This window comes from Excalfactoria chinensis, chromosome 4 (genome assembly GCF_039878825.1).
Source record: "Excalfactoria chinensis isolate bCotChi1 chromosome 4, bCotChi1.hap2, whole genome shotgun sequence".
In the NCBI taxonomy this organism is placed as follows: domain Eukaryota; kingdom Metazoa; phylum Chordata; class Aves; order Galliformes; family Phasianidae; genus Excalfactoria; species Excalfactoria chinensis.
In genome coordinates, this window is record NC_092828.1 from 35,908,484 (window position 1) to 35,936,136 (window position 27,653).

At 36.2% G+C, this 27,653-nt stretch overlaps 1 protein-coding gene across 12 annotated transcripts in view; it reads left to right on the plus strand.

Annotated features, from left to right (window-relative positions):
- BLTP1 (bridge-like lipid transfer protein family member 1) overlaps window positions 1-27,653 on the plus strand; it is a 103,488-nt gene that overhangs the window by 41,826 nt on the left and 34,009 nt on the right. For 9 of the 12 annotated variants that reach the window (XM_072334123.1, XM_072334111.1, XM_072334112.1 and 6 more), the window contains exons 25-51: window positions 878-1,155; window positions 1,309-1,559; window positions 2,019-2,277; window positions 2,808-3,651; window positions 4,485-4,555; window positions 5,306-5,479; window positions 5,799-5,919; window positions 6,781-6,927; window positions 7,260-7,387; window positions 7,819-8,021; window positions 9,846-10,043; window positions 10,448-10,659; window positions 10,993-11,144; window positions 12,130-12,280; window positions 13,298-13,450; window positions 14,620-14,857; window positions 15,785-15,933; window positions 17,061-17,280; window positions 18,187-18,345; window positions 19,411-19,586; window positions 20,080-20,255; window positions 20,889-21,592; window positions 21,790-22,029; window positions 22,359-22,452; window positions 23,957-24,007; window positions 26,585-26,791; window positions 26,928-27,166. In XM_072334123.1, coding sequence (XP_072190224.1) covers window positions 878-1,155; window positions 1,309-1,559; window positions 2,019-2,277; window positions 2,808-3,651; window positions 4,485-4,555; window positions 5,306-5,479; window positions 5,799-5,919; window positions 6,781-6,927; window positions 7,260-7,387; window positions 7,819-8,021; window positions 9,846-10,043; window positions 10,448-10,659; window positions 10,993-11,144; window positions 12,130-12,280; window positions 13,298-13,450; window positions 14,620-14,857; window positions 15,785-15,933; window positions 17,061-17,280; window positions 18,187-18,345; window positions 19,411-19,586; window positions 20,080-20,255; window positions 20,889-21,592; window positions 21,790-22,029; window positions 22,359-22,452; window positions 23,957-24,007; window positions 26,585-26,791; window positions 26,928-27,166 — 5,995 coding nt within the window. The remainder of the gene's footprint in view (window positions 1-877; window positions 1,156-1,308; window positions 1,560-2,018; window positions 2,278-2,807; window positions 3,652-4,484; window positions 4,556-5,305; window positions 5,480-5,798; window positions 5,920-6,780; window positions 6,928-7,259; window positions 7,388-7,818; window positions 8,022-9,845; window positions 10,044-10,447; window positions 10,660-10,992; window positions 11,145-12,129; window positions 12,281-13,297; window positions 13,451-14,619; window positions 14,858-15,784; window positions 15,934-17,060; window positions 17,281-18,186; window positions 18,346-19,410; window positions 19,587-20,079; window positions 20,256-20,888; window positions 21,593-21,789; window positions 22,030-22,358; window positions 22,453-23,956; window positions 24,008-26,584; window positions 26,792-26,927; window positions 27,167-27,653) is intronic. The other 3 variants (XM_072334113.1, XM_072334116.1, XM_072334114.1) reach the window with 3 other exon arrangements.

The following is a 27,653-nucleotide window of genomic DNA, read 5'->3' on the forward strand; positions in this document are numbered from 1 at the left end:
ACTGAAGGAAAGTGGCAATTATTGTAGACATTTTGTGTGATCTGAGATGTGATATCTTGTCATTTGACTGGCTGGGCACCTTGTGGCAGTTAAAAAAAAAAACAACAAAAAAAAACCTTTTCATCTATAAAATCTTTTGAGTCTAGTATTATAATGCATCAGTACAAATATTAACTCTGTTTGCAGGCATAAATATGAATGACGGTATTTTCAAAAGCAGCTTAATAAACTGAAACTGCTATAGAAAATTATATCACTAATCCATTCCATTCATATTTAAAAAACTATCTCCAGTGCTTCATTATGGTTTGTGACAAAGATGAGAAGTAAAAGTTTAACTCTGTGTGTTGCTCTTCCATGACTGGGCTCTTTTGCAGCTTTCCTTACTTGCCCTTTGGAAAGTTTGAATGTTTAGTTGCAAAGTTTGGGGTATTTCCTGGAGACCTTTTGGAAACTACTGAAGCTGTGCAGAAAATGTTATCCACCTTCAGACTGTTTTAAGACATATGTGACAGGGCTGTACCATATTTTATTGGGGTTCAGTAATGTGGGGGAGGATTTGCTCTGTATGGACAGGTAGGCTGGTTGTGAGTTGACTGGTTTCCATAGATGACAGTGAAGATAAAGCAAGATCTTCTTCCAGATGCAGAAGATGGGTAATCTCTTCTTTGAATCAACAGAACTGCTGGAGCAATAACAATAAGAGAGATAGATTGTAGTCATAAAAAGGCTGTTACACAATACATATGGATCAGAGTAAAGGCTTAAGACTTAAAAGTTTCTTCTGTTTTAAGTAAAGTTTCTTCTGCATTAAGGCTACTTTTTCTTTGTTCCAGTTTTAAGTATTCAGAGTTCATGTTATTACTTATGTTTTCAGATGGGTACTATACGTATTGCGAACTGCAACCTCCACAACCAGTCTGTTGGAGAAGGTGTGAGTGCTGCTATTCAAGATCTTCAGTTGAGGCAATATGTTGAGCAGGTGAACAACTGCAGAACTGGTCTTCAGCCAATCCTAAGGAGGGCGTATTGGCTGGAAGCTGGATCTGTCAACTTGGGGCTCATCACTGCTGACATTGCGTTAGCTGCAGATCATCCTTCTAAACATGAAGTGCAGAGACATTTCTTGGAGATGCATGATAGCCGAACTAAAAGGTGAGAGAGAAAATTTGACCGAGATGCATTTGAATGTATTTTAGCGTACATCTTTTTATCTTGCCTTAACTAATTTTAAATGCACTAAATGTGACGTGGTTGTGTTTCTGTTTTCTTTTTTGTTTTTTTCTTTTCCTTCCTGCCTTTGTGTAGATTGTGGTTTTTGTGGCCTGATGACAATTTGAAGAATAAGAGAAGCAAGAACAAGTGTGGCTGCCTGGGTGGCTGTCGATTCTTTGGTGGCACGCTAACAGGACTGGACTTTTTCAAACTTGAGGAACTGACACCGTCAAGCAGCTCTGCTTTCTCAAGTACAAGTGCAGAATCTGATATGTTTTATGGTCAGTCATTACTGCAGCCAGGAGAATGGATAATTACTAAAGAGATTCCTAAAATTTTAGATGGTGAGAATGCATTGTGCTGTAACATCATTCTGTTTTGCCCAAAAGTATCATTTCCTGACTTCGCATTGGTATTTATGGTCTTTCTGATTCTGGCTATTGAGTAGTTGAGAGGGGTTGTGTGGTGGTATGGGACCCTTTGAAAGAAGACAATGGATTGACAATAATGAGCAAATTTTCATATGCTGAATTTTTTTATTAACATGCAGCTTCTTTGTGAGTAAAAAGAAGCTTTCTGACTTGCATCTTTTCTACTTGTCTAGAAAGCAGTCTATTAAAAGAATTTGATGTTTTGTTGCTCTGATTCTACACTATTAGGAAACATGCTAGTATGTGTGTGCATTTTCAAAATGAGGACTTTTTTTTTACTAAAACTTCTTATTTCAGTGAGCAAGGAAGAAACCACTGTAGTTGTGTAGTGGTATCAGATGTTCTGTTTTTCTTTCTTGTTTCCAATCCTAGGTAAAACAAATGGTGTAAAACGGAAAGATTGGGATTGTAGATCTATAGGTATAGAAATAGAAAGAAAGGCACAACATCTAAGCCTCCAGGTGCCACTGCGCTCCCATAGCTCCTCATCATCTTCAGAGGAAACGAGCAGTTCCAGTGCTGCCCTCCCATTGCTTGCAGGTGAGAAGGACAGCCCATCTTCAACTGCTGAGGATCACTTGGGACAGAAGGACTTCTTACCTGGTACAAAAAGAGAGGATGGTCATGGAAGGTTAGTACCATTTGTCCTGACTGAAGGACTCTTCAGAATTTCAGTACAGAACCTTATATACCTTATATTTTGCAATTGATTCAGTATTGGTTATTTGTAATGGCACTGCCAAAATATGCTTCCTTTGGATCCCCTGCTAGGGGATAAATGCCTGATGTGGGTAGGAACTCCAGCATGTGTGACAACAACACTTGCCATTACCAGTCACTTATATCTCCTCTATATGTAAACAAGTAGACTAACAAGTGTCAGAATTTAATATGTAATCAGAGTTATGAAAATAATTGCTACGCTAGCAGAAAATCCGAGAAGCATTTGACAGCTCCTCTAATGTAAAAGGAAGCATTAAGAATAAAATAAGCCCTGGAGGCATTCAAGGCCAGGCTGGATGTGACCAGGGCAGCCTGGTCTGGTGATTGGTGACCCTGCATATAGCAGAGGGGTTGAAACTCTGTAATCATTGGGGTCCTTTTCAACCCAGGCCATTCTATGATTCTACTTTATTTTATTTTGTTTTATGTATTTTCCAGTGTCTCAGCTGATGGTGCGGAGGGAAGCCCTGCATCCCCTAGCAGCCAGGAAAGGCCTGTTGGTCAGTCTCCTATGAGGTCTCCTCTGAAACGACAGGCATCAGTGTGTTCCACCCGGCTTGGCAGCACCAAGAGCCTCACAGCAGCATTTTACGGAGACAAGCAGCCTGTTCCAGTTGGCGTGCAGTTCAGTAGTGATGTGTCTCGCAGTGATGAGAATGTGTTAGACTCCCCAAAGCAGAGGAGGAGCTTTGGTTCTTTTCCTTATACTCCATCTGCAGATTCAAATTCATTTCACCAATATCGCTCAATGGATTCCAGTATGTCAATGGCTGATAGTGAAGCTTATTTTTCTGCAGCAGAAGAGTTTGAGCCAATTAGTAGTGATGAAGGTCCAGGAACTTACCCAGGGAGAAAGAAGAGAAAAAAGCAAGCTCAGAAAATTGAGTACAGCAGAGGGTCTATTTATCACAGTGTGGAAGGACCCTTAACAAGTTCTGTCCATGGGGAAATTAATCAGGATGTTAAAACGTTGCCAATTAAGACTCATCCTTCACAGACTTCGTTTGTTTCAGCTCTAGGAGGGGAAGATGAACATATTGAGAACATTTATGTCATGGAATCTGAGAAGACTGTAGAAAGTGAGCAAATAACTTCCCAGCAGCCTGTAATGGCATGTTACCAAAACTATCTTACACAGTTCCAGGTGATCAATTGGTCAGTAAAGCATCCAACTAACAAAAGAACTTCAAAATCCTCTTTACATCGCCCTTTAGACCTTGACACACCAACAAGTGAAGAAAGTTCATCATCTTTTGAGCAACTTTCTATACCTACTTTTAAGGTATGAAAGATACAGGAAAGAACAGGAGAGAAAGGAATAAGAATTCAAAACAAGTTCAAATTGTTTAATTGTATTGTGTAAAGTCATGATACACTTGAAACTTGGCTATTAGGCAAGGAATACCTTGGATTTCTGACTTCACATCTTAGGCTGTGTGGCTGGTATATCATGCTCAAGAAAAGATTGTGTCAGAATTGTTTGGGCAGGATATGTGCTGAACTGTCATTACATTAGAAATGCTACCTCTTGAGTGACATGCAGCTGAAGGATATTTACATGGGTTTTGATTAAAATACACATTACACAGAATTTTAGCAGCAGTACATTCAGTACTGATAAAATATATGTTAGGTGATCAGTACTTCAGAGTAAATTTGAAATACATAGATCTATAATATTATTTCTGTAAAGTGTTTGTTATTTTTTTCTCCAGTGATATCTGTGGTATGATTATACGTTTAAGGAAGGAGCTGAGATGAAATATGTGAAACATAATGGAAATGACTTGGTAGATAATAGGTATCTAAGATCCATAAATTAATCTTGTTATTATTCTGTAGCAAAAGCTTTATCTGTTCATCCAAACCTTTAATAGATGATTATTTAAAATCTTTCTTTTCTATCAATTATGTGCAAGTATTTTGTAATCTAATATCTCCAATAGTTTAGGAAATGAAACCGCAAAGTTTGTTTTTGCATCATTTTGGAGAATGTGCGTGTAAGGGATTATTTTAGAAGAACCTGCAAGAAAAGTCATAATTTGAAGACTCATTGTTCTTTTTTTTTTCATATAGAGAAGGAAGATAATATAGGTTTTTGTACTTTTCTCTTAGATTGTTAAGCAGGGTCTCACAGCTAATTCATTACTGGACAGAGGCATGCAGCTTACAGGATCAACATCTAAGTAAGTCGAAACTGCATAACTTTATTAGCATATGTGGTTTTTTTGCAAAGTGAAAAAGATTTGCCTGATACTCATTAGACACTTTGACTCTTTCTAGGCCTTTCAAAAGTTGATTCGTAGCAGTAGTTTCTGTACGGATCTGTTTTAGAGCAGAGTGCATTATTACAAGACATTTGGTTTGGGTCAAAATGAAATCATCAGATGATTTCACTTGCCTATTTTCAAGACTGTGAATTGCAGTTTACTTAGGTAATTTTGGGAAGTGTTGATTGATAACTTATAGCAGATATCAATTGCATTGCCCAAAGCACAACTTGAATCTTGTTAAAAACTTTGCCCTGGAATTTTATTTGTGTGCTTTCTGAGATGTGCAGAAAAATAAACTTCTTGTTATATGCACTTTATTGAGTATGAAAATCATACCAAGAGTGCCTCAGAAGAATTTTTGCAAGCTGAAGATCTGGTTAAACACTGTTCCTGGCAATGAATTTCTTCTAGTATGTGACTCTAACCTCACATCACTTTATTCTGAATAGTCTCATTATTTATTGCATGAAGCAGTTGACTCTGCTAATGCCTTTAGACTCTTCCCTTGCTTTAGTTGTATCTGCCATCTAAGACCGATGCTTTAGTACTGTTGGAATTCTATTAAAGTATTTCAAAAAATTATACAATAGGCAGGTGTTTACTGATGTTCCCCATGATATTTTTTGCAAATTTAGATTAATAATATGTATTTGACTTGTATAGTACACCTTATACTCCTTTGGATAAGAAGTCTGCAGAAAATACAGATGATGAAACTATAACTGAAGAATGGACATTGGATCATCCAGTCTTCCAGACAAGGACAACAGCAATAGTAGAAGTAAAAGGAACTGTAGATGTAGTTCTGACTCCTCTTGTAGCAGAAGCATTGGACAGGTAATTATGGTTTTTTTGCTACTTCAGTGTTGGTTGATTATTCTAAATGTTGTTTGAAATCAGAGTTGTTGAGTGAAGGATTAGGTAGAAGAATTGATTAAGACATGAGTGATGATACTGCATTTCTTACTGCACATTGAATATTATTCTGCATTTCCTGTAAAAAGACTAGAAGGATGTTATGCTGACCTGGGAAGTGCACTTTCTATAGGCCAGAAAATTAATTTGTCTCTTTGCAGCGTTAATTAAGCTTTACATGTGGTGTGTTATGTGAAAGTGGAAGTTTCAATAACCTTTGTGGGCTTGTTCTTTCTCACAGGTATATTGAAGCGATGGTACACTGTGCTAGCTCACGACATCCAGCAGCCATTGTTGATGATCTTCATTGCAAAGTTCTTCGAGATGCTGTACAGAACAGTAAAACAAGCTTCTCAGAAAATGTAAGAAGGGGAACAAGAAAATTATCCAAAGCTTTGGAAGAATGCTGTTTTCTTTATTTTACATAGAAATTTTCTATTTTACATAGATTTAATTTTATTTTACATAGATTTAATTGAAGTATTTTGAGGTACAGGACCTAACTACTACACGAATTAGAAATACATTTCATCTTTTTCTTGATATACATTTTCACAATCAATTGTTACACACTGTTGTTCAGTGACTGGAAAATTCTTTACTTTTGGGACTGAAGTTTTTTTTCCCTTTGGAGGATCTAGTCAGTAGCAACAACAATTTGCCTAAGGTCATGTTCTCTTCTTAGAAATTCGTATTACTGACTTTCTCGTGTATTGCATAATGTCATAATACCTAATTGATTATTTAGAGCAGTCAGGAAGGGAGTCTGTGCGATAGAAGAAAGTTCGCATCAAGCTGTGAAACTGTGCTTTTCCTTGCAGTTCATCTGATAACTTATAAAATTAATTTAGCTTGAAAATAGTTGTACGGTAGCTCTGCAAAGTTAAGAATTCTTTCTGTCTAACATAATGACTAAGTTAATATTTTTTTAATTAGAGTTTATTTGACTTCTCAGTGTAACTGACACTTCTTATTTTCTTCGTGACCATTTTTTCAGTTTAACTGATACATGTAAAATTGAAACCATTGCTACCCCATGGGATCTAAACATAACATAAACGCTGCACTCCTTGTTCTAGAAATCATGGCTTTGTGCATTAAATGAAGTCAGAATCTCTTCATAGCTCAGTGCTGATAAACTGTACTGAAGTTCTTTAGCACAGGACCTCTGACTTTCAATGAGAATTAATTATTAAGTGGTAAAACCTTTCTTCCCTTTCAAGTTGTCTTCTAAGCAGGATATTAGAGGAACAAAAATAGATGCTACTACTACAGGAACAACAAACCAGGGACCAGCACAAACAAATCTCTCACTTAAGCAAGATAATGTGACAATTAAAGGCCTTCAGGCCAATGTTACTGTACCAAAGGTAAGAACTTTTCGTTGAGTTTATTTAGTAGATGTATACCTCATAAATTACCCTTATTTTTGAGTCCCTGTCAATTCCTGAAAAGCATAAGTGAAACTACGTATTTTTGATAGCTAATCAATGTTTTGAATAGAGTAGACTGTTTTGGAGATGCCTAATCTTATTATGTAGGTGTGGAAAGACATCAGTGATGTCTTTTATCTTTAAGAGCTTCATTTTACTCAGAAGTATAAGACCACTTATCTTGCTTATAAAATAAGATTGTATCAGAAGTTCGTGAGGTAACATGTTTTTCTAAATTTATTTAATCTTTGGTGAAATTTTCCATTTAGGTGAACCTGTGTTTACTGCAAGCATCTGTTGATGAATCTCCAGGGGTTTCTTCTGGCAAAACCGTGACTCATGTTTCATTAGTCGCTTTGTGCTTTGATCGAATTGCTACGCAAGTTCGTATGAATAGGTAAGAATAAAATGTCACTATTTATTGCTTTTTAATCTTTTAATTTAAACTTAAAGTGCTGCCAGTTCTTTTGAAACGTAGCTTGCAGTTCTGAAGGGAAATATTTAAAAAATATGTCATGAAAGAGTTAAACAACAAAATGTGTCTTCCATATGTTATAAATTAACATCTAATATCTAATTAAAACTGCAGTTTCTTTGAGAAGTGGAGGAACCCATCTGGAATCATTTTGGAACTTAAGTTTTAACTCTTTCTCAATTTTGTCATACAGAATAAAGTTAATTTTTTATCAAAGTGTAATTGTCTTATGGCCTTATAAAGAATTTCTAATATGCCATGCCAATGTGACTTAAAATTTAAAATGCAAATAATCCAGTGAACCATGTCTGTCAGATATTTGCTTTATATTCTTTTCTCCTCTGTATTCGAAGGGGTATAGTTGAGGAGTCTTCGAACACTGCAGAGATTGGGAGGAATTCTGTCACATTTGATCGTTACATCCAAGCCAGTAAAATGCAGCCCCAGTCTTCTGGCTCACTGAGATCCAATGCTGGAGCAGAAAAAGGAAAAGAAATTGCTGCTAAACTGAATATCCATCGTGTTCATGGACAGCTTAGAGGGCTTGATACGACGGGTAAACATTATTATTATTTAGTTGTGGAAATAACATTTTTCATAGAGGCAAGTAGTGATAGTTTGCCTTCATTTCATTTTTTGTCAACACAAATGAAAAGACACTTGAACCTAAAAATTTTGCAGGTAATCTAAAAGGAATTTTGGGATGGGTTGCTCTGACTTGTATTCAGTTATTTTACTGATAGGCTTATTTCAGTGTAGGCAGAGTGAAAGCTATGAAGATGGATTTCTCAGCAGTTTGTGTGGTTACATGGTAAAGATGGACATATGCTGGTAAAATTTAATGCCTAGACCCTTTTCCTTTCTGCTCATCTTTCCTTTTCAGCTGCCCTTTTTTTGTCACTTGTTACTGGGAATGAATTATGCTTATCAGCTTCCTTAGTACTTTGTAGTTCTTTCAAGATAGGTGTAAGATGCACGTTGTACTGTCAATTTCAGCTTTACAGGTGGTAGATTTTTAACCATATCTATAAAATAGAAAATGAGATCTACCTGATTGTACTCATTCTTGTTTGTGTTCAGATAGTTCCTTCAAGAGATTATGAATTCAGTTCAGTTGCTATAACCTCTGATCCTGGAGGAAGTTAATTAGCTAGTTTTGCTTCATTCCATGAAAGAATCTCTCGGATGTGAGAAAGGAGATACTCTCTAACACAAGGGTGATTAAAGATCACTCAACAAAAAAAGCCTGGGTGAAGACTAGTGAGCAAATAATGGTGGAAAACATAATCAGTAGAACAATATTAAAATGATTAACTCAAATTAATTTAGTTTTAGATGAAATTTTGGCAGTAATGTTCTGTGGTAGGTGTGCTGCATATACTCAAAGTCGGATAATTCTTTATTCTAACCAGCAAACCTCATCTTCTATTTAAAAGGTTTGAGGAATGTCTTTCTAGAGAACTTAGCATTTCACGTATGCTATGAAAGTGATTGCTGTTATCAGTCGTAGGCAGAGAGTTCTGTGAGTGGAATATAAATTGACTTAGTATGGTTCTTTTCCCAAGATATTGGGCATTTTACTCTGTGTGAGAGGTAATACGAAACAGTTATGAAATTATTTAAAATGTTCCTTTAGAAATGTCACTCGAAGAAAGGATTTATATTTAGGCTGTGTCCTAATATCAAAGAAATCAAGGTGGCATTGTCCCCTCCAGTATCTTAGACAGCAAGTCTGTGTTCTCTTAGGAACCAGTGAGACTTGGTGCTTTTTATTGTCTTACTATAGACATAGTCATGCTTTCAACCAAGAAACAGTCATTAAATTAAAATCAGAAATTTCTTTTTAAATATCTGTAGAGTAAACTATAGTTAATGCCCCCATGCATTTCTGCTCACACATGTCTTATACAGGAGCACTGTCAGTACCGCTATCACATTTTGCTCTAAAACTTCAGGTACTTAGTAGGATTTTTTTTGACAAAATAATTTCAGGCTGATTGCTGCTTCTAGATAAAAATCTGAAGAGCTTGTTTGGATACATATCTTTGGAGCCATGACTATAAAAATAATCAAGAGGGGAGTTATGTTAGGATTGGGAATGTCTTGAAAGTTGAACTTGGTGTTACTCGCTCCTTGCTTTTCCACACATAGAAATTACCCTGCCCAAATAAACATTCTAGGAGAAAGGTATTCACACTTGAAGAACAGTACATCTTTATAAAAATTGTTTGTAGTTGGATTTCTTCTTTTTTTTTTTTTCCTTCTGATTTGAGTTATAATAAACAAGCAGCACTTCCAAAAACAGTAAACTTGATTGCTATTTGAAGATGTAAGTTTTTTCTTTTATTTAGTAATTGGTGCTAAACATGTTTATTTCCAGATATTGGGACTTGTGCAATAACAGCAATTCCTTTTGGGAAATCAAAAGTTCTTTTTACTTTGGAAGAATTGGATGAGTTTACTTTTGTGGATGAAACAGACCAGCAAGCTGTTCCCGATGTAACTCGAATTGGTCCTAGTCAAGAGAAGTGGGGTTGGATAATGTTTGAATGTGGAATTGAAAATTTAACTATAAAAGGTAAGACTATGTGTGCTTCATATTCTTTGTTTTACAAAAGTGTTAACAGTTGCACTGCTGGGTCTTCTGGTTGAGGAATTGCTGTTTAAAATTGATGAATATAGGTAATGCTAAATAATACAGCTATTGTACATAAATCACATAACACTGTAGAATCTATAATAAATATATTTTTAGTCATTAATGCTACTTATCATAGTGTAGAAATTAGTTCCATAGAAAGTGGCTGCAATTTCTGAAATCTACAGAAAGCTCTAGAAATAGATTTTAAATTGTATGTAAATTGATAGTGCATCTTGTTTAATCAGAATCGTGTATTTTTCTTATTAAGTACAGTATGGGATGTAACAATAGAAGTATATGCATGCCAAACATTCACAGTTTTGGTGTGTGTGCTTTTTTAGGAGGAAGACAGTCTGGTGCAGTATTGTATAATACATTTGGAGTCATGGGTAAATCAAGTGCCACCGAGAGAGGTGGACTACTTGCATCAAATAACTCTTCAGATTCTCCAACTGGTAGTGGTTATAATACTGATGTGTCTGATGATAACCTTCCTTGTGATAGAATAAGTCCCTCTTCAGATATTAATGGAAACTCAGTTTCAGATGAGCAGGTATTTATGTTCTTAGATAAATATGACTTGTTTTAGTTTGTACTTCTTTAAAGTGCTTATAATTTGTAGTCTATAACTGAAAATTGATAGATTTGTTGTTGTACCACCTGAATTCAAACTCCCAGCTTGTGCATTAAATTTTAAACTTACTTCCAAGACCCTACTGTGTCTTAGTAGGGTCTTGGAATAGTTGGTAGAGAGCATTAGTTTTATTTTTCTTTGCCTAAATGGATATGAAACTGTGCGTTGCAAACAATGCACTGTAGGATTTGTTACTGCTTTTTAACATTAACTGCTTTGGAAAAGACTTTTGACTATGTTTTGTATTTTAAGGACGAAGGGGTTGAATCTGATGATCTGAAAAAGGATATCCCTTTGATGCCTCCTCCACCTGACTCTTGCAGCATGAAGCTAACTATCAAAGAAATTTGGTTTAGCTTTGCAGCCCCCACCAACATACGATCTCCAGCCCATGTATTTTCAAGGTATGACTTCACCTGACTTGAAAGAAAATAACAGCATTTCTTCTTTGGTAAATTACAGTCGTATTCAGTAGATTCTGAATGTCACTTCAGTAATTACTGGCGCTTCTCTGGCAAAGATGGCTTTGGAATGTATGTGTTTCACAGTAACTCTGGCTTCAGTTTGTAATTGCCATCACATGTATGGAAATGTTGATAGAATAATTTTGGATATTATTTTAGAGATTATTAAAATGAAAAAGAAACATTTACAGTGAGAATGGGATTTATGAAGGAGAAGAGGGATGTAGAGGAGAAGGCTGATTTTGATTAGGAGAGATGGGAGAGAGGAGAACTACTTGCTAGTTTAGTCTTCAGTCTAGTTCTTAAACAGTGATTTTATTACTGCTGCACCCTTTCTAGGACTTATTTGTACAGTGTATGTGTGAAAACACTTGAACATTTATAATGTTAGATACTCTATAATAGATATTTAAGCATCTCTAAAGCTTAAAATGAACTTGGTATACCTGTGTTTACATGTGCATAGAATAAGTAAAATATAAAGATATAACAGAGCAAACCTTTGTTGCTATGCAGCAATAAACTAGAATATGTTTTGTTGATTTTTTTCCTGAGTGTTTTTGCCTCAGTCTTTCAGCACAAATTATTCATGATATGTTATACAACAATTAATTTGGAATTAAATGAATTTTGATAAGTTTAAACTATATGATTGCAGTAGAGAGTGCAAGTAGGAAACCTGGGGAATAGTGACAGCAGGAGACTATGGAATCTTGGATGTGTGTGTAAAACAAAATCTGAATTATTTCCTTATTGCAAGTTGTCATTTTCTGGGTTATAAGTTTACATTCACTGCTTTTTAACGTTGTTCTCTTGTATTCTACTGGTCTGAAAGTAATTTATAATAGTAGTAGAAAAATTTGCTAATTACTGCTGCTGAATGTGAATGCCTATTATTTTTTTTCTTTTAATTTTCCTTCATTAGGCAGCTGAACCTCCTGAGTACTGCAACTCCTGCAGTTGGTGCTTGGCTTGTTCCCATTGATCAAGTGAAATCATCTTTAAATAAACTAGAGACTGAAGGAACCCTGCGAATTTGTGCTGTTATGGGTTGCATTATGACAGAAGCATTAGAGGTAATTGAACTTTATAAAGCCAATATGGAAATCAGAACAGTGTAATTCTTTATATATATTCATTTCAAGATCTGATTATTTTCACAGTAAGTTTCATGCTGTGCCTTTTATGATGGTTTACTTACATGAATTGGCTACAAGAATTTACTGCCTTTACTTTTTATACAGAATCTATATTTAAGCAGGAGGAACAAAATCAGCTATTACTAGTGATGATGTCTTGTGCTTCTCACAGGAGCACATCTCCATGTGAAATTGGAGATTCTATCTCTTGAAAGATGTATGGCTCTGGTACCTGATATAGCTTATGAAATCTGAAGGTTTGAATTGTGAGTTATTCAGATTATCTTCTGGGAGGAAAATGTGAACTTTTGTGCCCCTGCAGTGTATCAAATTATTGTGCATATTAAATCCCCTCACTAGAAGAAAGGAGAACAAAAAAAGCCAGTTCTTGTGAGAAGAGCAAAATAGATGTTTTTGTTGTTGCTGAAAACTAGGATTGGTAAATCTCTTATGACAAATCAGGTCTTAATGTCATTAGGTAAGAAGAGTTTGTGTGTGTAGGCAGTTTTCCTCTGTTGGTTCAATTAGCACCACCTAGTGGGAAGACTTTGAGAGGTAATATCTGCTTAGATCCCATCCTGTGCAAGACTGAGAGCTTAGCGTCAGGCTAGTTTTATGCTGGACTCAAAATCAACCTTTGCAGCAGTCTCCTATGTAAACTCCCCTTATGGATTTTGCTTCATGTATTTTTTCTTTAAGAATAGATGGTTCATTTGGAAATCCAGCTATGCATGTCTATCCTTTGGTCCAGAAGTAACATTGCCTTTTACTTTGTTACTGTATAAATAAACTTCAAATGTTATATTTTTCATATAGTGCTTTTTAAATTATGCTAGATACCCACATATATTGTATAAGTTCAAAATGATATTGTGCTAAAAGTTACCTGAAGTTGTTCACATGCATGTTCTGTTTGCAAGTATATTAATGAAAACCTGTTGCATTTTTATCTAGAATAAAAGTGTGCACTTTCCTCTGAGAAGCAAGTACAACAGGCTCACCAAAGTGGCTCGTTTCTTGCAAGAAAATCCTTCTTGTTTACTGTGTAACATATTGCACCATTACCTGCACCAAGCAAATTACTCAATTATTGAGGATGCAACCATGGTGAGTAACTCTGTAAAAATGTAAATAACTCAGCATATTTGTTTAAAATGTACCAATTCTAATGTTTCAAATTAGGTAACTATATAAGGAAAGCTAAGAAATTAAGGAAGAAAACACAAATTGCTGTATATCCTTATCATTTTCTTTTAGATCTGCTGGTTTTTTTTTGTGTGTGTGGCCTGTGTCTGTGCATTATTTTTACTTAACTCTGTACAAAATCCTAGACAAAAAGGCATATATTTGAAATTGTTAATGGCCTTTTAATCAAATTTCATTTTACTTAAAGATAATGACAAAGTAGTAAAAATTTGCATCTGTGGTTTTAAAAAGAAATAAATCTCAATTATCGATGCAAGTGCATGCAGTAATTAGATTATATTTCACATATTCAGAACATGACTTGTTGTCAATTAGAAATGCTTCAGTAATGCAGAGAGCTTAATGATTTTCAAAAGGCTAGAACTGCAGAAACCTTTAAAATTGAAGACGTAGTATTTTGGTGGCTTTAGAATGTAAATATCTGAATTGCAATGATAAATAATTGTTTGGACAAATGTGTTGTGTATAAGGAAGAGTGTTTGTCCCTGATTATGTGTTATTTTCATAATCCATTTACACGCCTGACAGTTGAACTGATTTCTTGATAGAAATAGCACAACAAAAGTAGCACTGTTTAGTTGTATTTGTTTGATTTGTTTCTTTTATTTTTCATGCTGTTCAGAGATGCAGTCAAAACAGTTCATGTTTTTACCTCACATTTATGTTTTCAAATGACTGCTAATCAACAAAACACCCCATAGCCTCATTTTTTAATTGTTTCTGCAATCGCTGTAGGGCTGCTCTGATTTTCAGCCCATAGTTTAGAGCTTTATAATTGTTTAAATACTTTTCATTTCATATTTAATAATCCTGTTTCCTGTTGCTTATTCTTGTCCCATTGGGCTCGATCCTCAGGTCATGTAAATCAATGTGTTTGTTGTGTTTGGTGAGACTGCACTTTTGTCTCTTAGTGCTTTGACTTCATATATATTTAAATGGAAGTTGTGTGGTGCCAGCACAATCTCATTATAAGCCTGTAGGAAAAGGAGCATTTTGTCTTTGAAAAAATAATTTTGTGATGCTGACTACAGCTGACTCTAAAACACTATGATATCCATTTTTGTTTTAAGAGTGATGGCCTTCCTGCTTTAGTTACCTTAAAGAAAGGTCTGGTTGCCCTAGCGAGGCAGTGGATGAAGTTCATTGTAGTGACCCCAGCCTTTAAAGGAGTCAGCTTACACAGACCAACTCAGCCTGTGAAACTACATGCAAATGTTTGCCGTGAGCACGAGGACGGGCTTGGATTGGATGGAGGGGGTCTTCAGAGTGACACAAGTGCTGATGGAGCAGAGTTTGAATTTGACGCAGGTATTTTAGTGTTCTTCTCTCTTCCTAAAAGCTCATAGAGACAAATAACTTCCTCTCAAAGCATTTAATGCTTTGAAGATATTATATTCTTTCTTTAGAATCATCAAGCTTCTTTTATAAAATCTTCATTTTGAAACCACTGGTTGTAGTGTTAATACAATATTATAAATGTATCCCATTTGGGGAAAACAAAACAGGAAACCTCATGTCTTGTTTCACATGCTTTGTCTTACAGGAAAAAATACATCAACTTTATTATTTGTTAGCTTGCAGTTACAATTTTGTTGTGCAGTTTCTAATCTTATTTTAAGACTGTAACACACAATTCTAGGAACTCTCAGGTACAGCTTCAAGTCTACCACCTCCCCTTTATGAAGACATATTTTGCCAATTTACACATTGCCATTGTAACAAAAAGTACTTGTCTATCTCTTCAGTTGATTTACAGCTGAGTTAATTAAGAACTACTGGAAGGAAGGGCATAAATATCTGTCATTAGAACAGTCTATTTAACTGTCTTGAGTTGACTCAGTTACTTTGTGTCTTTAGCATCTCCATTCAGTTTTAGTGTCCTCAGAAATGTAATAAGTTAATAGGAGTGCTGTAGAGGATGCTGTCCCCTGTGAGGGCTCTTATAAATGGATTAGGAGAGGGAGATAAGCAGGAGTGTTGCAAGCAAGTGAGCTCACCTGCACTATAGCACATTTATTTTGGATCTCTACCATGTTGTAGGATGTTGGAAAGACAAAAAGACTGTAATTGTGTTTGAGGTTTTCTTATGTGTCTTAGTATTCCCAAGACAGCTATGTGTGGGTATGTAACAGAACCAGGAAGTTCACGACTATTTGTAATTAAGTGTGTAATATTAGATAATCTTTATTCCCTGTAATACATACAATTGAGGAAGTATTGTTTACTTGGTTCCAGCTACTGTCAGTGAGCATACAATGCTCTTGGAAGGAACAGCTAATCGCCCTCCACCAACTAGTGGCTCTTCTGGGCCTGTTACTGGTGCTGAGATCATGAGGAAACTGTCCAAGACTCACACTCACAGTGATTCTGTACTGAAAATAAAGGTAAGCTTATAGCATAGTGCACGAATGGAAAAAAATGGTTTATAGCTAGTCTGTCTAGAATCAATTATGTAGGCTGCGGGTGAGTGAGTACTGGTCTGAAAAGTAACTGATACATAGAGAAAGTGCTTCTTGTTATGTAAAAGAGATGTTCGATTAGTTGGTGTCCATTCTGTTTTTGTTCTTTGTTGTTTTTCTTGCCAGTGAACTTCAGAACCAAACTTTAAAACATTTATATTTGTCATCTAAGGCTGCAAATCACTGGCTTTTTAATCTGCTTATGGGAGCAGAAATGTCTCTCATTACCTCAAATTTTAGGTTGACAAAGCACTCCATTAGTGTGCAAAATTGATGTGTCATTGTTTTTATCTCCACAGACTGATCAGAAAACTGGAAGATTTTGTTTTTATTTCTATTTTCTGAACAGAAGGAGTTGTTCATTTTAAGCCATTTGTTGTCTTCCAGCTGGGGCTACCCACAATCAGCAAACCTCTCTAGATGAGAAGTCAGATCAACAGATAAACACCCCTGTCCCTGTAGTAGGGGGTCAACAAGTCCTTTGACTCACTGCTTCATGCTATTGGTCTTGCATGTTTTAGGGTTTAGTAGCCCAGATGCTCTGCACATCTAACTGTTCTTCAGCTGTGAGGGCAGAGATCCTGTTTTTGGAAGCTGTAAGCACTTAAGTGGAGCAGGAGCCTTCAACTTGCTGCCAAAAGTTCCCAGTTCCCATTTCTTGTCTTCCCTGAGGATGGACTATGTTTACCCTAGGACTGCAAGGAATTTGGTCTTCAAAGACTAAATCCAAATGAGATTTATAGTTGGTGTACTGTTCCTTCTACATATCTGTCTTAGATTAATTATACACATCTGCAATTCCATTTGTTATGTTTTGCTTTAAAAATTATTTTTACACCTTATTTTTCAAATGCTATAGCAACTTCAAAAGCAACTTAATGCCCAATAACTGTATGGTGTATAACCTGGCCAAAGCAAAATGCTACTTGCCTAAAATATATTTGAGTGACACTTTGTATTATTGTGATCCAATTTCATATTCAGAACAAATGCCGCTTCCTTTTTAGAGTTTATGCAATACTTAATTAGTTGATTTATGTTTTATCCACCAGGGTATACATCCGTATCATTCCTTGAGTTACACCAGTGGAGATACAGCTACAGATTCACCAGTGCACGTTGGCCGTTCTGGCATGGCAGTCAAGGAAAGTCCAAGGAAAGAGAGTCTGCTCAGCTATCTTACTGGAAGTTTTCCTAGCTTGCATAATCTTCTGGAAGGAACTCCTCAAAGAAGTACATCTGCAGTTAAAAGTAGTTCTTTAACAAGAACAGGTATGATGTAGCTGAAGGGGTTGATGGGGTAGGAAGAGAGGGCAGATTTTATTTTACTGACTTAAGTAGAAAAGGTGGTATATTTTCACTGTCATTTCTGTTTAAGGCCCCACCCTAAAATAAGAATCAGTTTTCATTTGTGTTCTAGAGATCACTGCAACATGCAAACAACTTCCTAGAAGCAAACAGAAAGTGCTTTAGATTAGGAAAAAAAAGGCAACTAACAAACTAAGATGTTTTCCTTCTATATAGCTTTGCTACTTTCTGAGATACATACATATGTACATACGTATCTTTTTTGAATGAGTAAGGAATAAGTGATTGTTATGCATTTGTCAAGTGATTCCTTTTTGTTCACCTTGTAAGTGGGTCAAAAAGTGGACTGAAATGAATGTTCCAGTAACGTCGTCATTTGCAGGTTTTTAGTATTGTTTACAAACTATTTGTCCTTGGGACGTGTGTGCACTGTGGAAGTTTGAATTACATGCACTGAAATTTGTATGTTCTGTGTTATTGTTGAGAGTGCCTTGTTGCAATTCATACATATAAACAGATAAATTTGATGATGCATTTTCTCTAAAACTTCTCTCCTTTGCTGACAGAGGATGAGACATTTTACAGAAGAAAAGGTACTTTGGTTTCTTAACGACTACCTTCACCCAATTATGGTAGAAGTGAACAAGCAAACAAAAACATTTGTAGTGCAGCATCTATTAATGTCCTAGTATAGTTTCTGTAGTAGTGTGTGTAGTTTGCAAGGCTGCTGCCTGACACAGAATCCATTGGAATATGCACTGAGAACTAGACTTGCCATTTTGATAGTAGGCGTGCTTTCTCAGTACTGTGCTCCTGCTTTTTGCTGACATTGATATTTGAAATGTGAAATCTTCTGATTTTTCTGTATAGGAAATACTGTGGCTACGGATATGTTATCTGAACATCCTTTGCTGTCTGAACCATCCTCTGTGAGTTTCTACAACTGGATGTCAAATGCTGTGGGCAACAGAGGGAGCGTAGTACAAGAAAGTCCGGCCACCAAATCTGGCCACAACAGTCTTCCAACAGGTATTGTTAGTAGCAACTGAGTTTCAGATGTGACTACAGGTTGACTTTCCTGCATTTACTGTTTTTTCTGAAATATGTCTTAATTTTCATTTTCTGCAGCAATGAATTTGAATGTTTTTTTTTTATTAACAGCCTTCCAGCCACAACATATTAATTGTAGTTAATAACCTTAAAGTTGTTTCTTGTTTGTTTTTAATATTGAACAAATAGTCTGATCCCCCAAAACATCTTTGTGCTTTACATACTGCTTAACTGGTGTGGCCCTTCTATTAAATGCAACGTGGTTCTCTGCAAAAGGAATTATATGGTAAAAGTATAGCTTTCAATTTTGCTTTCAGATAAAGTTACGTTATTTTATTTTATTTTTTCCTGCTGAAATTGTAAAGATGTGTTCACAAGCTTACGTTCCTGAAATTAGACTTAGCGATTCTGACTCAGATGCAGGTATACCCTAATCATTCTTCTCTGAAAGCAGATAGTCATGGCTCTCTGGTAAGTGCTGTAATGTTGAGTTCTGAAGAATCAGGCTGAGCATGCATTGGCAGAACTTCTCTGTCTCACAGCAGGCAAGTCCAATACAAACTCAAGGTGCTAGTAATTTTGCATTGCAGAGCATCTTTGACTAAAGGTTAATCCATAAAGATTCATCTAGCAGGTCTTGTATTGATGCTAATAAAACCAGGTGTTTACAGCACACTCAACGCTAGACATAAATATCTTTAGCTGTGGTTAATCTGTTTTTTTGTTTTGTTTTGTTTTTTCTTTTCTTTTTGTGATGATAATACAGGCAAGTAGCTTTCTATTGTGGAGTGAGCAGGTGTATTAACTACCCTGAGAATGCAACACAGGAAGGAGGACAGAAAGGAGGGAAAATGTTTTGCTTTTCAAATTTGATCTGAACAATATCATACTATCTCTGAATGCCGTTTTTTCAAGGTTATGGACTAGATTAGGAGGCTAACTTCCTATGTTTATAATGTTTTATAAACCTTGGTGAGTTTATAGAGTTAGTCATGTTAAAAAAAATGCTGTGGTGTTAGAGTTCCAAGGGTATTTATTTTTCAGGTGTTGCACCCAATCTTCCCACCATCCCCTCTGCTTCAGACTTCAACACAGTTCTGTCTAGTGACCAAAACACCCTGGATGGCACACATTCACAGCACAGCACCAGTCAGGATGACATTGCAGGTGTGGAAGAAGGTAACCAGGGATTTCCTGCTGTCCAGCTAGCAGATGCACAGGTAAAGCTGGATTACTGATTATTTACTTGATAAAATTATACAGTAATTAAAATTTTATCCTGATTTTTGTACGTGCTCATCTCATGTGTTCTGTGCAAGGATAAAAGGCTGAAGAAACCTCTGAGATTTCTTTAGCAAATTTTATGAACGGTGATTAGAAAAGTGCTTCATAACTTCAAAGAATGTATGGAGCATTTATGACAATAGCCTAGATCTTCAACAGACTTTTAATGGGGGAGAAACTGCATTAGGCTTCTTCCCAGAGCTAAGTATTCCATGTTAACTTGTTATGTAGTCAATCTTTTCACACAGAAGTTCATAAGGCTTGTCATTTTTTTTTTCCATTCTTTTGCTGTTTTTTGGCACAGCCAATAAAATCTCATTTTTTTTCTGTATTACTGTAAAGATAGGTCAACAAATGATGGTGTAGGGAAATGCGAATATAGAAATAATCTAGACAATGTGAAGTAAATCAGTGTTCTTTGTTCCGTAGGTTGTTTTCAAACCCCTTCTAAGTTACACAGGGATTCAGTCTCAGGATGCAATGCCACTCTGCTACAGGATGTACTTTGGAGAGTACCTCTCATTCTCGGGAACCTTGGACTGCCTCAGAGCAGATATTGTTGATTCAGATACAGCAAAGGACAGAAAAAGCAAGCGAGCTCGAAGGTATTTTGTTAAATATTTGAAAATACATATACTGGCTAAAGAATGAAAATTAGGGCTTTCATTTGTGAAGAAGTCAAGTGCAATTCTAAAGCACTTGGATAGAATAAGAAGCAGGTTTTTTGTTGTTGTTGATTGCCTTTTCCTATTTCTCTTCCTATGTAAAGACTTGGAAATTTCAAGTATTTGAACCTCAGCTACTTCTGAAAATGGGAAACTGGAGAAGGGTAGTAGATAGGACTTAGTGTGGGAGAAATTTGAGACACTCTGAACTCTGAATTGAGGTTTTGTAGTTCACCCTGCAGTGCAGTTGTTATTTTCAGTGTAAATGCCTATCTATTTGTTAATTTGTTCTTTCTTCCTTTTCCCCCCCATCTCCCTTGAGTGTTCTGGGTGATGTTGAAGGATGTAATAGAAAAATTGCATGCCAAACTAAATTTTCAATGAACTGAATAGTTACTATGTTATATGGAAGTACAGAGGTTCATTTCCAATATTTAAAACCACAGTATGAATGCAATACCATGAGAGGAAAGGTTAAATTCATTAAATCAGTTGTACTACTATATGAAAATTATTTGACTCCATGCTAGTTATAGAGAGAAATAAAGTGTAACTTGCACTTTTTTTTCCTAGACAAGGAGCTGTCAACCTTCCTCCTCTTGAATTCAAACCAGCTTTGATGTTGGAAACTTTCAGTATTAGTGCAGTTGTAATGGAGAAATCCATGTGCACACCTCATAACTCCGCCAATGCCCTTTCTTTTCATGACTTGAATAAACGCTATTATAATACTTTTCACTGTAACTTCACGATATCTTGCCAGTCCATAAGCCAGCACGTAGATATGGCACTGGTTCGTCTTATTCATCAGTTCAGTACAATGGTCGATGATATCAAAGCCACACAAACAGACATCAAACTTAGCAGATACACAGCTGGTTCTGCCTCTCCAACGCCTACTTTTAAAACCCGAAAACACAGAGACTTCCGCTCCTCTGATTTTAGCCGAAGCTCTCGAGGAAGTCTTAATGGAGGTAACAGAGTGAACAACGCTAAGAACAAGCGAGCAAACAATGAGAACAATAAAAAAGAGTCTAGAAACAAGAATTCCCTGGGCAGGTCGGAAAGAAGAACTTCTAAAGTGTCCAGGAAAGGCTCAAAAGATGTGGTTGACATGACTATTCATATGGATGACTCTGACTCTATTACTGTGTCAGAACAGAGTGAACCTTCTGCTGAGTGTTGGCAAAATATGTATAAACTATTGAACTTCTATTCACTCATTTCGGATCCAACTGGGATTTTAGAAAAGTCTTCTGAAACTTTTGGGCCAACAGGTAAATCCGTTTTACTATTGTCCATATTGTCTTGGATTTGGGGAGACAGTTTTATTAAAACAGAGTAAATGGGGTTCACATGATTTGCCTAAAAATGTGCAAGACATGCTATTCTTAGTTTCAAACACAAGAGGACATCAGATACGCTAAGACTTTCTTCTGAAATATCCTTAAGTAACTCAGTAGTCTTCTTGTAGGTGTTCGGAGCCCAACTGAACCTACTTGCAGAGTGGTGTTTGAGAATGAACAGGATAATGGCAGAGACGTGCAGAGGAAGCGCAGTCTGGTGACTTCGGAGCCACAGCACGTGACTCTCATAGTCTTTGGGATAGGCATGGTGAATCGAACCCACCTGGAGGCAGATATTGGTGGTCTGACAATGGAATCAGAGCTGAAGAGAATCCACGGCAGTTTCACTTTGAAAGAAAAAATGAAAGGTGTGCTAAGCTAAAGCGTACACTGTAATTAATTTCAGTAGAGACTTTACATTGTGTATATATGTGCATACCTATACCAATGTGTGTGTATTTGTAGTATGCTTTAAAATGACTTAGGAGAAAAATAATTTCAGGTGACAAAGCTTCTTTTATTTTCAAAAGTCTGTTGGTTTTTTTTTGGTCAAAGTTTAAGTGTAATATAGTATAACGTGATCACTAAAACTGTAATCTTTTAATGGCGCCGTTGCTTCTACATTTTTGAAAGTAGTAGGCTTACCTGGAAGTATTAGATGGAATGATGTGCTATTAAGGGCTGTTTTTTCTTGAAGATGTGCTGCATCAAAAGATGACTGAGACATGTGCCACTGCTCACATAGGAGGTGTCAATATCGTCCTGCTGGAGGGAATTACCCCAAATATTCAGTAAGTATCATGCCTGATGATTTAAAATATCTCAATATATACATAAAATATTGTGTGGCATCAGTATCAGTTGCGTGACATTAGGGGCATGTGACTTATTATGGAGAAAGCCATGATCATGTCATTCTGTGTAGAATCCGTGAAGTTACAGTCTGATGGTGACTGTGCAGCTGTTGTGGAACTCGGCTTGAGTTTGACTCCTGAAGCTAATTGTGTGTTCTCGCTGACTGGAGGCTTTTCTATGAAAGGCACATCTTTGAGTGAGCTAAGGATTATGGTATACAGATGGTTTCAACCTAGGGCACCCAATCATGCAAGTTTTAGCTATAGTTCTATGAACAGAAAGACTCCTGTTTCTTTCTATTTGGAATGACAGGTGTTGGTGAACTGATTGCAGTGTAAGTGGGTGACCTTACTGAAAAATCGTGGGGAACAGTTCCTCTCATATAAATAAATGAGTCATACAGTCAGACCTTTCTGCACCAGTTTTATTTAATGTGATATACTCATGGAAACTTTATTACATAGTACTTAATATTTCTATTCTGCTTCTAATTGTTTTTGGAAACTTGTAGTTTCTATTCAATAATACAAGATTTTATATGTAATATTTAACTTACTAATGCTGATTTATCCTATTTGAGATCTTTATTATTCCTCTAATAGAAACCTTTCTGAGCTCCCATGTTGCATGATTCCTTTGTTATTTTTACCATTAATATCCATTCTCTGCTCTTTATGTAAATGATACAATTGAGAAAAGAAAAAAAGAAAATCACATTCTGTGCACGAACATCTTGAATGACTTTCTCAACATCCACATAATCTCTTTTTTTTTGCCGGGTTCATTGACTCAGGAAACTCATGCATTATTTTTCTTTGTTTCTAGCTGAAATTTGTTGAGTTGCAAAACAACAGTTAATGTACAACTCTTTGTAACATAGAATACCCTCATGCAGTTTGAATGTTAGCTGAGTAACCCTCAGTATGTGATCTGGTTTTAGAATATCAATCATTTTGTGGAAAAGGAGTTTCTCTATTTGTTTTTTTTTTTTTTTTTTTTGTTTTTGTTTTTTTTTTGTTGTTTGTTTGTTTTTGTTTTCGTATTCCTGCTTAGTTTGGAAAGTACTATAAAGAACTTAAAATGTATAGAAATGTACTGATATTCACAGCTAAATTCCACCTGATAAACATATTTCAGAACAGACGATCTGATCTGACAGCCATGCAACGTTTCTGAAGATGGCTGAGGTTCTTTGTGTCTTTTTCTATGCCATTATCTTACCGAACTTATAGAAATGGTGGAAAAAGGGGGAAAACATTGACTGAATCTTTGGATGAACAAGAAGAAACTAACAAATCCCAAACCTTAAAGTTATTTACTTTGAAAGTAAATGTCATATTGTGGGTTACAAATAATTAACTGACTAATTTTGCATGAATGTTTATTCTTTATTTGCTTTGTTTTTGTTTTTCTTGCTTTCTCTTCAACCTTCATCTATAGACTGGAGGATTTTCCTACATCTCCTACAAGCACAGCCAAACAAGAGTTTCTGTATGTCATATTATTATGTTTAATAGTCTTGCAACTAACTGTGTTATATAGCTAACAGCTGCATTCGTTGTGTGTGATTGTGTAGGCAGATGTTGCTTGAATACGTTTCAGTTTAACATCTAATAATGGCTAGGTAAGATTTTAATGTGGCCTGCAAGTATGTGTCCAAAAAAACCCAAATTTTAAGTTTTCTTTCAACAGTCTAGATTTAGGGGCAGTTATCACATTGTCCTGTAATGCTGGAGTGGTTTCACTGATTTGAGTTCTTTAGATGTGCTTCTGTGCTTATTTTAATGATTGAAAATAATGCTGATAAATGCAGGGGACAGAAAAGATAGATCGTTTTTAACATGGTAAGAAGCTGCTGTGCTTGCTGTGGTGGTACCTGTTGTGATCTGAGTACGATAAGGACCATTTCTTTTTTTGTCTTTATTTACTTCAGTGCTGGGTTACTAGCTAAGCTGACTAGGCTGTGCTAACAGAGTGTTTGCATTAAAACTCTGCTTGTGCATCTGCTACAAATGAAGGTGAACCCTTCCAGGTCTCTTAGTTCCTTGTGTCTGAAAGTAGCTTCTCATTTGGTGGCCTTATAGCCAGTAGTGGGACAAAGCATTCGTTCAAGTCTCATTTGGGAGAACTGTTATTTTTGGAACTGACATAAGAACATAGAGTTGCTTCTGAATGAGTTACTTGGATGTAACTTAAATGTTATTAATTGTTTTAACAGCATTCAACCAGACCTGTTATAGATGTTTGCTAACATAGTGTAAAAATACAGATGTGTAGTGTGCAGTGATCGTTCAGAATAAGTGTATAGCCACCCAGTTGTTCTGAATTCCACTTTGCCATAGAAGTAGACTGTAAGTAGACAGACAAGTGACAGTGAAATTCATCAGCTACATGAAGTATGCAAATACCTAAGCAGAGATTCGTTGTTAATCTTGCTCGGTACCTGGGAGGTCTGCACTGAGGGTTTTATTTCCAGTCTGGTTCTTCCATGAGAGCTCTATTTGTGTATTGCTTCAAGTCGTATGAATTAGCGTGTGCTCAGATTTCATAATAAACTCAAAACAGACTTTGGCTCCAACTGGTTTTGCTTTTTTTAAGCAAGTCTAGATTGAGATTATAATGTCTATATGGTACGCACCAGGAAGAGATCTTGCAGTTCCCCTTGAGTCCTTGTACATCAAGCCCTGACTCCCTGAGCAGTTAATATAGCAGTATTTTAGCATTATTGAAGGAAGAAAAATATATTCTTGATTTGGCCTCACGGTAGTTCAATCAGAAAGCTTAGCAGGTGGAGCTGAGCAGAAAACATGGAAACATCATTGGAGAATCATAGAATGGCTTAGGTTGGAAAGGATCTTAAAGACCATTTAGCTCTGTTCTCTGTGCCATGTGGAAAATCTGCCCTTTTCTTATGTAGTGTGTGTTTGTATAAATGTTTTTTTCCTGAACATACTTGCAAATTCAGATTGGTTTCCTTCTTCATACTGAGCTCCCACTCTATAAAACTTTGGTCTGTAAGTGATTTAGGTCTCTTATAGCTCTTCTGTAACTGTGAAAATCTGAAACTTTTTCTGGAATCCACTGTAGATAGACCCATGATTGTGTAATTGTGCTCTGGACTTCTTTGTTATAGGAAGAGGGATGATGGGTTTTTTTTGTTTCCACACCTGGGATGCTTTAGGCCTACCAGTGTTCAGCATAATGTGTTAGAACCTCACAGAATAAATGTTACTGAGGGAGTAATTAGTTTTTGCACGTTTTAGCTGATGTACTGTGATTTCCAAACTCTTTGTCTTTAATTTTGAGGCTGTAATATTCTTTGCTGGCTACATAATAAATTCTCCCTGGGTAACCCACCAGTAATTAACCTGAAATTAGGAACATAAATGTGTTATCCCTTGCATCCCTTTTAATAGGAGCTTAGTGATTTCTGATATGCCAAAATTTCATTCTACAGTCTACAACTGTCATCTTTGTGCATTTCTATTTTTATCTTATATAACCATTGTGAACGATATCCTCATTAACTTTAATATTAAAGTTTTGGCTCATACTAATCCAAATTACTAAGCCTATTGAAGACTGTATTAATTGATTACCCCAATTATTGCTTTCTGTGTATTCATTGCTTACTGACTATTCCTTCCATGGACCTTTTTGGATGCTGAAATCAGTTTTCACTAAGTCATCTTATGAAAAGGATGATTCAAGTACATTCCTGAGAAGGAATTGAAATGGAAGGCTCTTGTTTATGTGTGTGAAAATTTGTCTCTGGATGTGCAGCCTGGTGTGTGTAAATTCAGAAGATCTTAGATTGTGCAAGAATAACAGTTTAACAGGTATTGGTATTTTTGCAGTGCATGCCTTGTGGATTTCTTAAATGTACCATAGTTGTCTGTGGCATGTAGTGCATCTTTGTGTGTAAACGAGCGAAAAATTAATGTATATGTAGTTTATAAACAAACACTTATCTGAATACTAGGAAATTAACCCTTAAATTCCATTTTAACATAAAGCTTTAACTATTTTGAAAGACTTGCAAATAAATCCTGTTTCCCTTTCTGTTAGAACTGTAGTGAAATGCAGTATTGCCAAATCCCAGGCCTTGTATAGTGCCCAGAGAGGGCTGAAAACAAACAATGCTGCCGTGGTCAAAGTTGGAGCCATCAGCATCAACATTCCACAGCACCCTGCCACACTGCACAGCATGATGGTGCGCAGTTCTCACCAGCTCTCCAAGCAGATTTCAGATCTCATCAGGCAGCCATCTACTGCGTAAGTGTTTGTCTGGCACATCAGCATGCCACTGACTGAGTGCCGTCCGTTTATGGCATGGTGCTACTTTAAGCATATGAGAGTGTATTGTGTTAGAATGACAAGAGGTATTTTCTGATCTTCGTTGTGTATATAGCTCTCAGCCCACAAAAGAGGATGTTGCGACTCCTTTGCCTTCTGAGAAGACTCCAACAAGTATTAATCAAACACCTGTTGAAACAAATGAATTTCCACAGCTGCCAGAAGGCTTAGAAAAGAAGCCTATAGTTCTTAAATTCAGTGCCATGATAGATGGTATAGCTATTGGAGCAGCACTCTTGCCCTCTCTAAAGGCAGAATATAAGATGGGAAGAATGCGGAGTCATGGAATGACAGGTAAGAATTCTCTGAAACTTTAAACATTACGGCTTTTAGTTTGGTTTTGACAGAAGAAACCAAGAGGATGGGGTATTTCTGTAGAGTCACGGTGAGAGGTTTGACTGTTGCTCTTGCATTTTTTTTTAATCTGAACTTCAATCAGATAGGGCCATAGAGAGGATTTATGCTTTTAATAGATGATTGTCAAATACAGAATACAAAAATAGACTAAGAAATATATACATTGATAGGTACAGCTTTCTCCCACTATTAAAATCAGTTTATTCTTGATTTATTAAATTTTGATTGCTAAGGCTACTCAGGAATACTCTTTTAAGACCTCAGTGCCGATGAGCTAGTTTGACCCTCTGCTTCATCAAATAATAAAGGCATCTTCATTTTGTGTAAAAAATAATTCCAGTTCACGTGGGTGGGTACATATAGCTCTATGGACATACACCTTTCAACAACATTTTAAGATTTTTTTAAATTCTAAAAGTGTTCT